Source organism: Fistularia commersonii, chromosome 2, assembly GCF_037954325.1.
Source record: "Fistularia commersonii isolate RoL2024-O1a breed Wild chromosome 2, RoL_Fcom_v1.0, whole genome shotgun sequence".
Classification (NCBI taxonomy): Eukaryota; Metazoa; Chordata; class Actinopteri; order Syngnathiformes; family Fistulariidae; genus Fistularia; species Fistularia commersonii.
In genome coordinates, this window is record NC_141285.1 from 16,160,773 (window position 1) to 16,175,303 (window position 14,531).

The 14,531-nt window shown below is 41.0% G+C and overlaps 1 protein-coding gene across 4 annotated transcripts in view; it reads left to right on the forward strand.

Moving 5' to 3' along the window:
* Positions 1 to 3,125: 3,125 nt before the first annotated feature.
* The window catches only part of mark1 (MAP/microtubule affinity-regulating kinase 1), a 32,319-nt gene continuing 20,913 nt past the window's right edge, over positions 3,126 to 14,531 (forward strand). For all 4 annotated transcript variants that reach the window (XM_086170489.1, XM_086170499.1, XM_086170507.1 and 1 more), the window contains exons 1-2: positions 3,126 to 3,443; positions 5,714 to 5,914. In XM_086170489.1, coding sequence (XP_086026615.1) covers positions 3,393 to 3,443; positions 5,714 to 5,914 — 252 coding nt within the window. In that variant the 5' untranslated portion in view covers positions 3,126 to 3,392. The remainder of the gene's footprint in view (positions 3,444 to 5,713; positions 5,915 to 14,531) is intronic.

Here is a 14,531-nt window from a genome sequence, read left to right on the forward strand (position 1 = left end):
AAATCCCCAGCCTGAACAATGTGCTCTGTAGGAAGCAGATGAAGACAGTTCTGAAGGCCTAAGCCGAACGGGAGAATATGAGAATCGCACTGATTGTTTTTTTTCAAATGTTCCAAGTGCGCGAGTGAGTGATTCCGATGAACATAAATGAACAAGGCATCATTGTAGTCCATTGCACAATTGTGTGAATTGACTCAAAAATCAGAAACTAGACAAATGTTATCAAAAATAGACACCAGCAAAACACGCGGCTAAATATCTCACTGTTCATTTTTTTAAAGGTGTATATTACTGGAGTTATTTCACTGGTCTCAGTATTTAGGACTGCGGGAGGAACAGATCTGCTATGTTAGGACCCAATCCACCCGGATCAGAAGCAGAATTCCAAAAATGCCCTTCCACATGCCAAGATTGAGAATTGGACCCCCTTTGTTTGAGATCTTATCTCTTTCACAAAATGTTTTGGTATCTCTAAAAACATAATGAAGGCAAAATATTTTTCAAAGAAATGCATATGGACACCTTCACCTGGAGAGGGGAGGCAGATGCTGTGTTATGGAACTGAGACAGATTCCTCAGACCCAGAAACACACCTAATGTTCTCACTGGCTTTCAGGTCCTATATCCATCAGTTATTTTGATTTCATGCTGTGTCTATTGTTGTAGTTGGGGCCTCCTTGTTGTGTGACACAAATCATCCCACAAATAACACAAGGAAGGGGCAGTGATGAAAGTGATACCGCAGTAGGAGTCTTCTCTAAAAGTATCAAGCATTTAAAGATGCTCAACTGCAAGTAAGGGTGCTGAATTTAAAATACATATTGTGTAAAACCACAGAAGAGTCATCATTAACATCATATTGCTGGTATCGAACTAATCTGTTGTTTTATAGAGAGAAAAAAAAGTGATTCACTAACTAAATAACTCATGACATTGTTCCTTTGTCAATCAATATATACATGCTGTTGATTTAAATCAGGTCCAAAATACAATGTGTTTTGAATTTGACACATTGTAACAGACCTATTCTTAGCAACCAACCTCTAAATTGTTAAAAGCCATTACAATCAGGGCTGGATCAACACAGTGTGGTGCATCAGGGTGACCACACTAGAAGAGCATGCCCCACGGAGTACTGGCTTTGCGGAGCATGGATATAGCTTTCCCACAAGAAATAACGGAGAACATCTCTGGTCTGAATCCAAAACATTTTTTAATCCAAAAATCACACAACACATTTCTTCTGAGCAGTACCAACATACTCCATCTAGATCAGAGGTGGGCAAACTTTCTGGCTTGGGGGTCGCATTGACTTTTAAGATTTGACAGACGGGCCGCGCCACCACAAGATATGATACATGTAAAAAAAAAAAAAAAAATGCATTTGTTAACAGTACATATTAGACCCGTCTGACATTTGCTTAAAAAATGAAACGAGTTTAGTTTTGAAGGCTCTGAAGTTTGCTTGCATTTCATGCACAAACCATTTTTTTTTCCCTTATAGTTTCACATGCAGCTCATTCATGTGTATCAGTACGTCTAAAGGCTAAATCACAGGAAAATTCTCAAGTAGCTCTAAAAATGAAATAATCTCCTGATTGAGTTCCCACATTTATCGATCCAATCATTCAATCATTCACATCAAGTATGTATTCTGTACCAATATTTTGCGGGCCGGATAAAAAAGACTAATGGGTTGGATGCGGCCCGCAGGCCGTAGTTTGCCCACCCCTGATCTAGATTCATTTTTCTTGGTTTCATAATATACCACTTTATAATCCAGAATATGAACGTCAGTGGGAGAGACTCAAACACCATGGGAAGGAATGCTGGATTCACTCTGCTCTATGCATCATTTCCCAGAACTTTTCCATAGTATTTCGTGAACAGTTAAGCCGACACGACAAGTACTCGTACATTCTTGCCATTCTCCTCCAACTAATAACATGTTCTCTAGTTTTCAATTGACTTCTGATCAATAACTTGGTAATTGATTGTTCAATTTTAAGCTGACTACCCCACCCATACCCCCCAAAAGTGCACATGTTTTCAACTAATTCTCAAATTCTGAATTATGTGTTTATGGTACTTCTTACTTTTGTGTGCTATGTGTGCTATCCCTCTTCAGGGATATTTTGGAGGGACACCCCTCCTAATTTTACACGTCCTTTCCATGACTAGAAAGTGGGTCAACTGTTATACAGGATTTTTCATGTATTCCAGTTGGGACGCCTGCTTTTGCAGTGGATGACACGAGTGATGGCAATTATGACAAGCGGGTACAAACGTGCATCCGATGATGGACGCAAACTGACATCTAGTGGCCACAGTGCGCACTTACAGCTGTGTATGCACGCAGCATCATCCACCGCCACGCCCAGAAAAAAATCAGGTATGGGTATGATGGCTGAGTTATTGATGGCAATCTGTGTCTTAACAAATAAGGTTATTGGCCCCACCCATACGGGGAAATAGCATAAGTGTATTATTGTCTTTGAGTGGAAAGGTGACAGCAGGGGGTGTAATGCTGTAATAATCCAACAGATGGCAAAGTCTGTCTTGTTTACTGACAGACACAGGCCTTTACCCCTGGACTAGGCCTCTTTTATCTGGTCAGTGTTTACCACAATGCCATATTCAAACAACACATAATAGCAGCATCAGTGCTTTTTTTTTCACCAACTTTTCACACATGAGATAATCTAAGATGCTTTCCCACACACTCATCATCCAACATAAACAAAAGAAATTAAAAAAAAAGAAGCAAGAAAGAATGCATTTCCCAGCCTCTCCATTCAGTCATGCTGCGAACCTGAAAAGGCTTCCTGGGCGATGACACTGCCCTGAATCTGTGTTCCAACTATGTGACTCGACTGTTTTCTGGTGACTTGAATGAGGAGAGGAGACAAAGGGAAGGCATGTGCAGGGGAGGGGGAGTTAGAGAGAGAGAGAGAAAAAGAGAGATCCTTCCATCCTTCCTTCCTGGTGGGAGGTTTGAGACGCGCTGCGCAGACCCGTCCGCTACCGACGCATCTTCCTGGCCTGCCCACTCTCTCTCCCTCTTCCTCTCTCTCCCCCCTCCTCTCACTTTTTCCCTCTTCTTCTGTCTGCCACTAGCTTACCTGACGGGGGAAGTGCACAAAGCCAATATAAGAACATCTGGCGTCTCCTCGCCCCCCCCCTCCCCCTTTTCTCCACCTCCCCCGTGTTGTGAGCTATGCTGCGGTAAAAAAAAGAGAAAAGAAAAAAAGAAAAACCGCCGCTGTTTGCGGTGTTTCCAGGGGGATGCGGAGAAGGGGACCGTAGCAGCCGCTCTCCCCGACGGACCGACCGCGCAGCGTCGGCTCTGCCCAGCCCGCCGCATCGCTTAGCGGCCTGCGAAAGCACACAAGATGTCGACCAGAACGCCATTGCCAACGGTCAACGAGCGTGACACCGAGAACGTAAGTGCTCCTATCCGGCGGCGAATGGTCCAGTTGGGGGAAGCGGAAATTCCGGACAATTTTATGTTGTTTTTGGTTTTTTTTTTCGGTTGGAGGAGATTGCAACGCTGTTTCGAGGTTGAGAGGAATCGACTCGGCCAATGAGCTACCGGGGGTTCTCGCTCCTTCTATCCCCCCTCCACCCACCCCCTTTTGACGGGAATACTAGCATGGCGACCGGAGGGCTAGGGTGCAGTTCGCCCCTGGGCTGCACCGGTTTGTGTGCACAATGAAGCTAGCCCGAACAACGCACTGCGTCAGTGTGCCGGGGCTGGACGCCGGCGTGGCCCTGTCAGAAAAATGGTGTAGCTTCGTTCGTGTAGCCGTGGGTATTCTCCCGGCCGATATTTAGGGAAGGGTGGGGGAGGACGTTGCCCTACTTTTTCCTTTTTTTTAAATGGCAGCGCTCCGAAGCATCGCAATGTGACATCCATCACCTACTGGGCCCTGTTGTAACCGCACGCTTGGCGGAAGGAGACGAAGAAGAGGAGGGTGGTATTATTCTCTATTCCGCTGCCGCCACGAGAAGAAGCAACTTGTATGAACAAGGCGGAAAAACATAGGTGGTGTTTGTGACCGGGTTCAACGTTTGAATTAGAATAAATAAAAGTAAAGTCTTTCCAGAACAGTCGAGACGAAGATTGCTTCATATTCATAGTCCCTGAATTATCTCTAGGTTGTCTGCCCCCCCCCCATCCTCCGCCTTGTATTTCATTGTGCCAAAAGCAGCACCATAAAGTACATATAAGTAATCTCTGGACCTGTGTAAAGCCAGATTCCGTAATTTTCCATTAACTTAAACACTTCTGTGGTTTACTTTGGGATTTTTGCTGCCAGATCATTCTCCAGTGCAATGCTTCCGTTCAGGGGAGTGCTAATGTTACTGTCTATCCGTCTAAAGTAGCTGTAGGTCTGACAGACCCAGACATGGCCTACTATTAAAGCAGCCAGCCATCTCTTGCCTTGCCTGTGTTAAGAGTCCAGCTTGTAGCCCCAGGGCCCACTCGCAGCTGAATTGCATTGCATAACAGCTTATTACTCAGAGAGATGGGTAGCTTTTAGTGCTGCAAAATAGAAGAAGAGCTCTACTGGCTTGTTTGTTTTTACGTGCCTGTTTTTTTTTTTTAAACGTCTGGCCGACCTGATGCCTAGAGGCAGTTTCTGCATCGTGATGGACAAAAAGGCAAGTGATACAAACATTGTGTGCAAATTAATAGCATTGTAAGTGTTTTAGATGACCCCCCCACACACACACACAGAATCCTCCTTGTCCTGGTGAGCTTTGGTTGATTCAGGGAACCTTAGGCCAGGCCAAGTGTTCAGGTCTCATCCTGCATGTGCATGATTTAGATACATGACAGGTCTGTACTAAAGGTGTTGACATTTTACCTGCTGTGAATATATAAAAAGCCATGTGAGCTGCACAGATTGCTTTCTCATCCTGCATTCAAATCAATCAGCAGCGCAAACGGTGACACTGTGTGTTTGAGGCATCCATTGAAATGCACCCTCTGTCTGGGTGTAGCATAGTTTTGGTGATGCACACCCTGCAGGGTGTAGCGTTTCCCCGGTGAAACAGGAGCAGGGTAGCTGGGGTAACCAGACCAAGGCTTTATTCTCTTGCTGGGTGTGGTGCTCAGGAGCAAAGGATCATGGGATCTCTGACCTGGACTGACATCAGCAGCTGTTGTAGAGGAGACGAAACAGACCAGCAGCGACTGTGCCAGCGCTGTACTTACAACAAGCTGTTCCTAATTCACCTTCACAGGCCTTATCAGAGGGACATTTGCTTTTAGCATTTTTGTAGAACAGTAAGATTGTTACAATTGCTATGTACTACGGATTTTTTTTTTTGAAAACATCAAAAATTATCAAAAGTATTTCAGTCTTCTTTGGAATTTTATCATTGCGCTGATTCAAGCTATACCAGGGGATGAGGGTGTTTGAGAGGCGTAATAGATAATGTGATTCTCCCATGTGATTGACTGGGAGATGGAATGGGTTTATATAGTCAATGTACATTATGGTGTATATCGTCAGATGCACCGGAAACAATCGATCTGCCATTTTAGACCTGAAAATCTGGTGATAACAGCTCAATCTGGCAAATCAGAGCTCCGCAACTAGTGAAGAAAGTGTAAGAAGCACAGATTTACAAAGTTGATGTCTCTGTAAGTCATTTCAGTGTTTGGATTGGATGTTACTGATATTAACACGTGGCTTTTCTGCAGCACTCCTCAGTGGATGGATTTGCAGAGCCACCAGTTCCCCCAACAAAGTCTGCAAGTCGCCACAGCCTGCCGCGATGCCGCAACTCTTTCACTTCCACAGAGGAGCATCCCCACGTTGGCAATTATCGGCTGCTCAAAACCATTGGGAAGGGCAACTTTGCCAAGGTGAAGTTGGCAAGACACGTCCTGACTGGACGAGAGGTGAGTTATATTTCTGCATTACTTCTCTTGTCATACATCATACTTTCTTGTAATGCAAAATTTGGCGTATATTGAATTTGATCATTGTGCTAAAAGAAAATTTGCTTCATTTATTTATCAATTTCTACATATCGACATTTCTAACAAACACGAGGCGTCAACACATCGTTTATTTTCATTATTTGCGTCAAAACGCTGGTAAGTACTAAAAAAATTGAGTGCTAAGACAGAAACCGAAAACTGGAATAATTTAGCCAAAAATCAGCAAATCGCTATGCAGATACTGGAAAATTCTATGGTTAGTGTCATGTTGTAGGCATTCAGATATAAGTGTAATCAAACTACTCTTTGACCCTGCGACCTTATTTTGCATACATAAGCAGCATGCCAAAAAATGGACCTCTGAATATTGTATGAATTTTTTGCTATATCATCATGTCCTAGGTTTACACTTTAAAAGTGAATACTGCTGCTTGTTGTCAATATAAATTGAACGGTGTTTCAGACAATTTTTTTAAACTAACAGTCATGTGCATGTAACGGCACAGCTTGTTTACATCGCAGGGGATGCAAAATATATTTGGTCTAAAGCCTCTCTGTAAAACACTATTTTTGGATAATAACCCAAGTTATGACATAACTGGATTCGCCTCTGTCATGAAAATGTTGTAGTCAGTCATGTTACTCATCCCAGTATGTTCAGGTCAAGATCTCGCCTTCTGTCGCGCTCACTCTCTGACAGACACACACTCATATATGCACAAACTCTCACACGATTCTGAGCTGTCAGTGATAGATGCCCCACTTTGATACGTCTGTAATTAAAACTCATGTATCCCGAAGGGTAGAACAGTGACCTGCAATCTGTTGACTCACTCAGCATCACCCACAGCACTCACTCACTTCCCCTGAACATCAGATTTTGTGTTGAGTTTGATATATAGACTGATTTCTTAAAAAGAGCAAAAATAAAAATAAAACACTGAATTTCATCGGGAAGATTCTCATATTACAGCACTAAAAGCCTAAATGTTTTCCCTGGCCAAACTGGCAACACTGATCCATCATGTGTCCTTTATTGCCAATCTTAAACTGGTGTATTGGATATGCTACCCAGGGTTTGCAGAGAAGGTCAGATGCTGTTTTGTGTGCCTGAGTGCCTTTGCTGGCTCATCAGAATGCAGAGACATGTATCTGAGAGAGAAAAAGAGAGAGAGAACATTTGGAAAGAACACAACCCCCTTAAACTGATGGTATCTCCGTGTGAGTGTAACAAGTCTCAAAGCAGTGCAGATTATGCCCACAGCAAACCAAAGCACATTTATCTTTCTAGAGAAAACACAGGAAAAACTTGTGGAGAAAAAAAAAAAGATGGTGAAAGGGAATAGCAGTCATTTCTATGTGATGGCGTGTCCTTTGTCTGCAGATGAGGGTGACCACACACACATACAATCACACACACACATACACAATACTCACACACTCAGGTAGAAGTATCTTTCATATGCCCTTTGTCCTGTCCAGTCATGTGTAGTTCTCACTATCCTATAAATGAAAAAGGCATCTCATTATTTAACATATTTAGGCTCTTCTTATTTTCTGATCCGACAGAACTTAAAATAGACAAAGAGCTTGAAAGAAGAAAGCACACTTAACCACCTGGCTTTTTTAAAAATTGATAGAAGTAGACACCTCACCCAAGACAAGATCTCAAATATATCACCAGCTTTGCTAGCTGCTTCCAACAGAAGTTTTTTTATTGTTTGACACATGACCTTTTAAACTATTAAAACATTTCTCTTCAGCACACAGAGATCACAATCCTTTTAGTTTGTGTTTTTTAAAGTGCCTGGAGGGAAATGTATGTGAAGAGGAACATGTAAACCCCTTCAATACAAAGGAGCCAGCATGACTAACTTTACTTTTTCACCAACAAGACCTGCAAACGGTGACTAGCATATGGTTTGCGTGTTGCTCACGTGCTGAATAATTAACCGTGATGCATATTGCCCTTCTGTCACAGTGGAACTGAATAATTCACTGTCAAATCCTCAAAAAAAAATAGAACAAACACACCTACATGCTAAACAGTGCAGAGTCTGATGCTGTTCCGTTTTTCACATTCATCACACCTCTCAATTTGAGACGAAAAATAAATATTGGCACGGCAGCGTTGAATTGAGGAAATCTAATATTTATACCTTACTCGTGCAAACAGAATAGTGGAAGTTGTATGAGTGGTGTGACACGTGAAAATAGCTTGAGCTCCCTGTAAACTGCCATACATGACCCCGCCTGAATTGTGTCCTGACAGGGGGGCACAGATAGGAGGGGAGTTTGTCCACATAAAACGGTCTACAAATAGACACCACCTGCGCTCCGCTTGTGTCTACTCAGTGACCACCTCTGCAGGATCTCTTTTTTTTTTTTTTTTTTTTCTCTCCACTGCCGGACATTCATAGCAGGGGTACTGGAGTAGCGATGGAGTTCTGGGTTTGGGTGACATTAAAATGTCCCCCCAATGTGTCTCTAGAAAGTCGTTGGTAAACCTTGCTTAGAGTGAATCTCCTGCATTCTCTCCACTATGACTCAGCATTTGCCTCTGGTTTCTCCCATAATAGCCTGTCAAGATTTAGAATCACACCCACCGAAGCAAATAAAGGCTTATCAAGCTCTACTGTCTTAAATCAAGAAAATGAAGTTCTTTTTTATTTATTTTTTTAATTTTTTTTTATAAAATGATTCTGAGTCTACCTTTTTATGACAGCTTGCCTCTAATTTGTCATGCTTTGAGGGTATTTGTAGAGAATCTTTTGTGTCTTTAGCATGACAGTGTTACAACATATTGAACCCTCGCATTTATCATGCCGAGGGAGCAACTACATTTGATGTGTTTTGCAGAAAATCCTGGAACAAGTAAAAGAATGATGTGGGAATATTGTAATTTATAGGCTTTTATTGGGATTATCTGTCCTCCTCATGAGACCAATGCATTAGTCATTCTGATTGATTTGTGGCTAAGCTTAAAGAGATTTTGTTTCTGTCCAAAGAAAATTTTGTATCCATTTATTTACATCAAATTTCTGCAAGGACTAATATGTGACACTGATAGTTAAATAAAAATGGAAGCGTGTCAGTTGTACAGCTCAGTTGGGAAGAATCAGCACGCATGTGCCAAGTGTCAGCTAAATGCATGCCCCCTCTTGGATTTAGCCCAGTTCTGTCTCAGCGCATTGCTCCTACTTCTACCCTTGAAAAATACATTTTGCATGCAGAACCTATATCTTATCTGTCTTTGTGAAATGATTACATCCATCCATCACAACTCCCAAGTTCATTGCCCCTATGTCCATCCACACCCCAGTTGTTTTTGTTCTGCCTTTTGCCACTGTTGGAAAGCCATGCCAGCACTGATGAAAGAAATCTGAAGGTACTGTACACCTTGCATACATACAACTAATTAGGAGTGAGTCCCGCTTATCATTTCTACTTTTATTCTTATTATGAATTTTATTTTTGTGTTAAAAGTGAAAATTGAGCTGTTCACTGAAAGAGTTGTATTTTCATCCTATATCACACAAGTATTTATTGAACAGATTTGATACAGTATATTTGTAATTTATACAGACAGACTAAGCACAGACTATGTTTGTCTTAGTTGCAGTAGAATATGTCAGTTACAACTTATTTCTGTATTTAAAAATCTCCTTGATTGAATTAGCTCCTTTGGCCAATGCTTAAATGACAACCATGCATTTTCATCCTTGTTTTGGAGCCCAACATGCTAATGTTAGCCTGTGGCAGTTGAAAGTGATGTTTTCCCTCCATGATCATCCAGAAATTAATAATATTCTCCTGATTTACATGAAGCAAAGTAAATAAATCATAATTTTTCAAGTTGAAAAGACAAAAAATAAAAGGATTATAAAATCACAGTGACAGTTGCAGTGGTTCATTGAATTGTGCCATGCAGTGAGAATCTCTCAATCCAGATCCCCATCTACTGCTAGTCACCTAGTGTGATGCTGACAATTATCTGAGTGGAAAACCTTGGTCAAGACCGAAATTCAGAGGCAATTTGTAAGCATGTCACAGTAGAAGCTATGTTTATGTTAAAGAGTGCCATTCTGCCCTCATTTGTACATAATCCTCAGTGAAGGGATGATTTCGACAGAGGCTGTTGGAGGCAGGAGGTGACCCGAAAACTATGCTGGAGAGAACTGTTTCGTTAACAGTATCCGGGGCTGAAGTTTTTGAATGTCGAATGTTTCTTTGGTTATTTTTGGCATGCTTCTTGGTCTATCTTGTCCAATGATGTTTCTCAGGATGTTTTTATTTCACTCCAGTTTTAGAATAAACATCAGCGGCGCTTTTGTGGCGATAACAGAGGCTGTTCAGTGTCCATTCCAGCTCCTTCTCACTTTTGTTTCTACTCACACAGCCCATCTGAGCCCAAATGACTTAAAGTCTTGTATGTCCATCATTCATGTTATTTTAAAATAAGGAAAAATATATAATCCATGCAGTGAATCTAGATTGTAATACTAAGGTTCCCCGTCAACGTTTAATTCATATCAAACACTCTAATCGTGTGTCAATAATAATACCTCATTTTACATAAGGCGCCTTACTTGACACTCAAGGACCTTAATCACAAACACAAAGAAAAGACAAATCATGTTTATTATGAAAGTCTCTTTAATATTCTGTTTTTTATCATAGTGCCATGTGGGCTTCGATATCTAATTTAATTATCAATAGCAGAAACTTAGATTACATGGAATAACTATCAGTCATATCACTACTAAAATATCACTACTTTCAAACAATATCCTCTTGATATTCATAATATTGCACAGCACAGTTTTAATGTTTTGTACCATTTGATGGTAGAATTGCTGTAGTGAACAAGACTCGTTATTATTTTTGCCATAAACTGGAACATTGCAGACTCTTCATGCACACATTATTTTCAAGGCCATAATGTGTAAATGCATGCAAAGAATTGTAAACAGCTCAAGTTCCTCACTACTGTGAGAGCAGTTATTGTTTGCGCCTGCGGATGTGTCACAAAGAGAAGAGGAGGGTGGAGGATTGAGTGCTGAAATGAAGCAGCACACCATGATTAAATACGGGCAAATACATAGTAGACTGCTCAGCTGTGATATTAAGTTTGTTGTAACTGTAATGGATTATCTCAGGTTTTTGATTTGCTGCATCAGTTGTCTTTTTTTTTTTTTTTTCAGGATCAGCATGTAGAGAATTCTTTGTTGGACTGTGAGAGGAGATAACTTACAAATCTAACTTGCACATACCAACACAGTGTAGTTCTAGCAATTTCGCCGGCACACTGATCTCACGCTCTGTCAGCCTGTGTGACATGCATAGATATCACACAGGAGAAATAAAGCAGTAACTGTTATTTATAGTACTTTAATAAAGTTGCTGTGCCAACTGCCAACTTGAAACAAGTCAGAAGGGTAGATTTGACAGAGGAGCATTTGTAGGCATTTGTGTATTTACCCTTTCACAAACACTACCTGTATATTGTAGGTGGAGTTAAAAAGAATTCAGCTGTAACCTTTATTTAGAACTTTGCCCCCTGTTGTCAAATTTTATCCTGACAACTGGATTGAGTTTTTTGCTTTGAAGAGGTTTCACCTCTCATCCCAGAGGCTTGTCCCATGTTCCATTCAATTCGTGTCATACTTTAGATTCATCTTTCTAAAATTTGTGAAAGACACATTTATTTTTTTAAAGGATTTTCTTTAGAAATTTCAAAAAGGCTGTATTGACAGCAGCAATGTTTGATATTGCATCAAGGACACAAACAAATTTACTACTTGCTGCTGAAAAGTTCCAAAGTTTAGAAGAACGATTAAAATAGCTCAAGTGCAGTAACCTAAAATTAGATGTGCTTAAAAGGGATTACTGAACATACAGTGTGTAGTCTTTTATTTTAATGGGGAAAATCACAGTATACCATGCATCTAAGACCTTGGCTCGGCTGAACTGCAGGTGAATACGTCAGTGTGCAAAACAGTTTGAAAGAGTTGAACATTCATTGTAGTAAACCAATATTTCGAACCTGTAACCTACAGAATCTTGCCTATTCTAGTTATATGTATTCAGTCTCATGCTTCAGTCCTGTCAGGTTCACCTTATTCAGCTCCCTTAAAGTAAAGCAGCTCATTAGTTGAAAAAATAAAAAACACAAAACTCCAAAAGATGTCTGTTCTTCTGACAGTGTGCAATCAGGGATGATGATGAACAACAATCAATACCAATATCAATCTACTTGGGGTAAGTCTTACTTGTTCATTAAATCTGACTAAGACAGAATATTAAAATACTCAGCAGTTGCAGTTGGATGCAATTATCAGCAGGCCATCATTTAACGTCGTGAGCTAAACATGTTTCCATTTGTTTTATGCGTAAAACACATCATCTGTAAGAAATCAACTGTTGATAAAAGCCTCGTGAAAGACTAATCAAAGCTTTCTAAGTATCTATACACTGCATTTCAAAGGCTCAACAGGAACAGTTTGAATGTACCAACGGTCTCCTGTTTTGAGCTATTATGGCAAATAATTTTATTATCATCGTTGCCACATACAAAGTATAGCTCGGAAATACTGGTTTCTTTAAGTCGACACAGTGGATAAATATTAGTGAAGTCTATTTAATGAAGTGTGTTTGCATAGGCTTTTGTAAGCCGTCAGGATTTACAAGCAGTGCAATGAAAAATATCAAAAGCACCAGTTAAGTACATTGATGTCATTTAAAGACATTTAAAGTTTCCTTAAAATCCATAAAAACTTGCCTAAAGTGGTTCACACCAACCAACCAAACCTCATCGTTGAGCAATAAATAACTGTGGGAGAGTTGCCCTCTGGTGTGACTCAGCTCTAAAATAAGCTTTCACATATATTTCCTGCTACTCTTTTGTTCTATTTCATTAAAGTACAGAGTTATTGTTTAACAGACAAAAAGGAGCACTACTAATGATTTTGACCAAAGCCAAATGCCCGTCAAAAATAATTCTACTGTAATGGATTGTTTTTCAAAATGAATCTATCAGTTCCAAAACTATAAAATGTGCAGGGCTACTGGTGAGTCTGCAGTTTGGCTCAGGAAGTTTCTAAGCTCCTGGGTCTGTTACAGTTTGCACTTTGGCATGATTATTGAGATGGATGGATCAGACTGCTACCCAGCAAGATCTGCCTGGCCAACCGTAGATCACTGACCTTCGGAGTCATGTACTCTGCCACTTGTTCAGCTTTCAGATCTCATAGGAAGACACTTTGCAATTGAATCAGGATCAGACTTAGGTTTAGTTAGTATTCAAGCACAATTACAATCATGTATGCATTGGTGATTCTCAACTTGACGCCTGACAGGATGCAACCCCAGATGTCTTTACACTACATTTTTACATTACATTACAGTCATTTCACAGAAAATTTTATCCAAAGGGACTTGCAATACATGCAATTCAATCACCAAAGATCCGAAGTATCAGTAGTCGAAAGTCAGAAGTGGCCACTCAACCAAATAGCCATCTCAGAACCATATACATACATACATTCATCCTTTTTTTTTTTTTTTTTTGCGGGGGGGGGGCTAAGTGTGATTAGTATGGCAGTGCTTGATGAAGAGGTATGTTTTCAGCTGACAGCGAGAGATGGGCAGCAACTTGCTGTTCTGATCTTTTTGGGAGTTCGTTCCACCACTGAGGAGCCAAGACAGAGAAGAGCCGAGACCGGTTTGATCGGCAGCCAGGGCTCTGAGTGATCGGGTGGACAGTCGCCAAGCGGTGGCAGATCGGAGGGGACGGCTAGGGACATGTGGCTTGACCATATCCTGGAGATAAGATGGGGCTGTCCCATTCATTGCCCAGTAGGCAAACACCAGGGACTTGAACTTGATGTGGGTGGCTACCGGTAGACAGTGTAGGGGCATAAGAAGGTCTTGCAGAGAAGGACCCTGAACCTATCTCACCCTCAGCTTATGTACATTTCTTTGAGTATTCTCTGCAATCTTGATTGGTTCTTGACCATCTGACGAGATGTTATTGCTTCTTCATCCAATCCAGAAACCACAGCTTCCTTCGAGGGCCCTCCTGAGAACATCTTCTTCCTGCATGTACTTGTTTTGATATGCCAGGAGGACACATGTCAGACTTATCTGGGTGTGATTATGTTTGTTCTCATGTTTTCTAGGGTTCTGTTCTGTTCTGCTAAACTGTCTGCTCGTGTGTGCTGCTGTTTTTCCATCATATTCTCTCCAAAAGCGTCTGCTTATTTTAACTATTTCCTAACACCCTGTTCCGGCAAACACAAGACACCTATTTTCACATGAGTTTACACGGAGTGGGCTGAAGGGTGTCTGGATCATAAACCAATTTTCCTAAATCTCTGTCAGCTGAGCTTTACCTCTAATAGGAGTTTAAGGTGTGTTTGCTGATTCTATTGTGACATTTAGTGACAAGGCCACCTAAGAGTGGAATAGTGTGATGAGGATGGCTCTTTTGAACAAACACTTTCACAATACAACAAACACACAACTGCATACTGAAAATTTAATCTGACATCTGTCTTCTCTTTTATCTCACTCT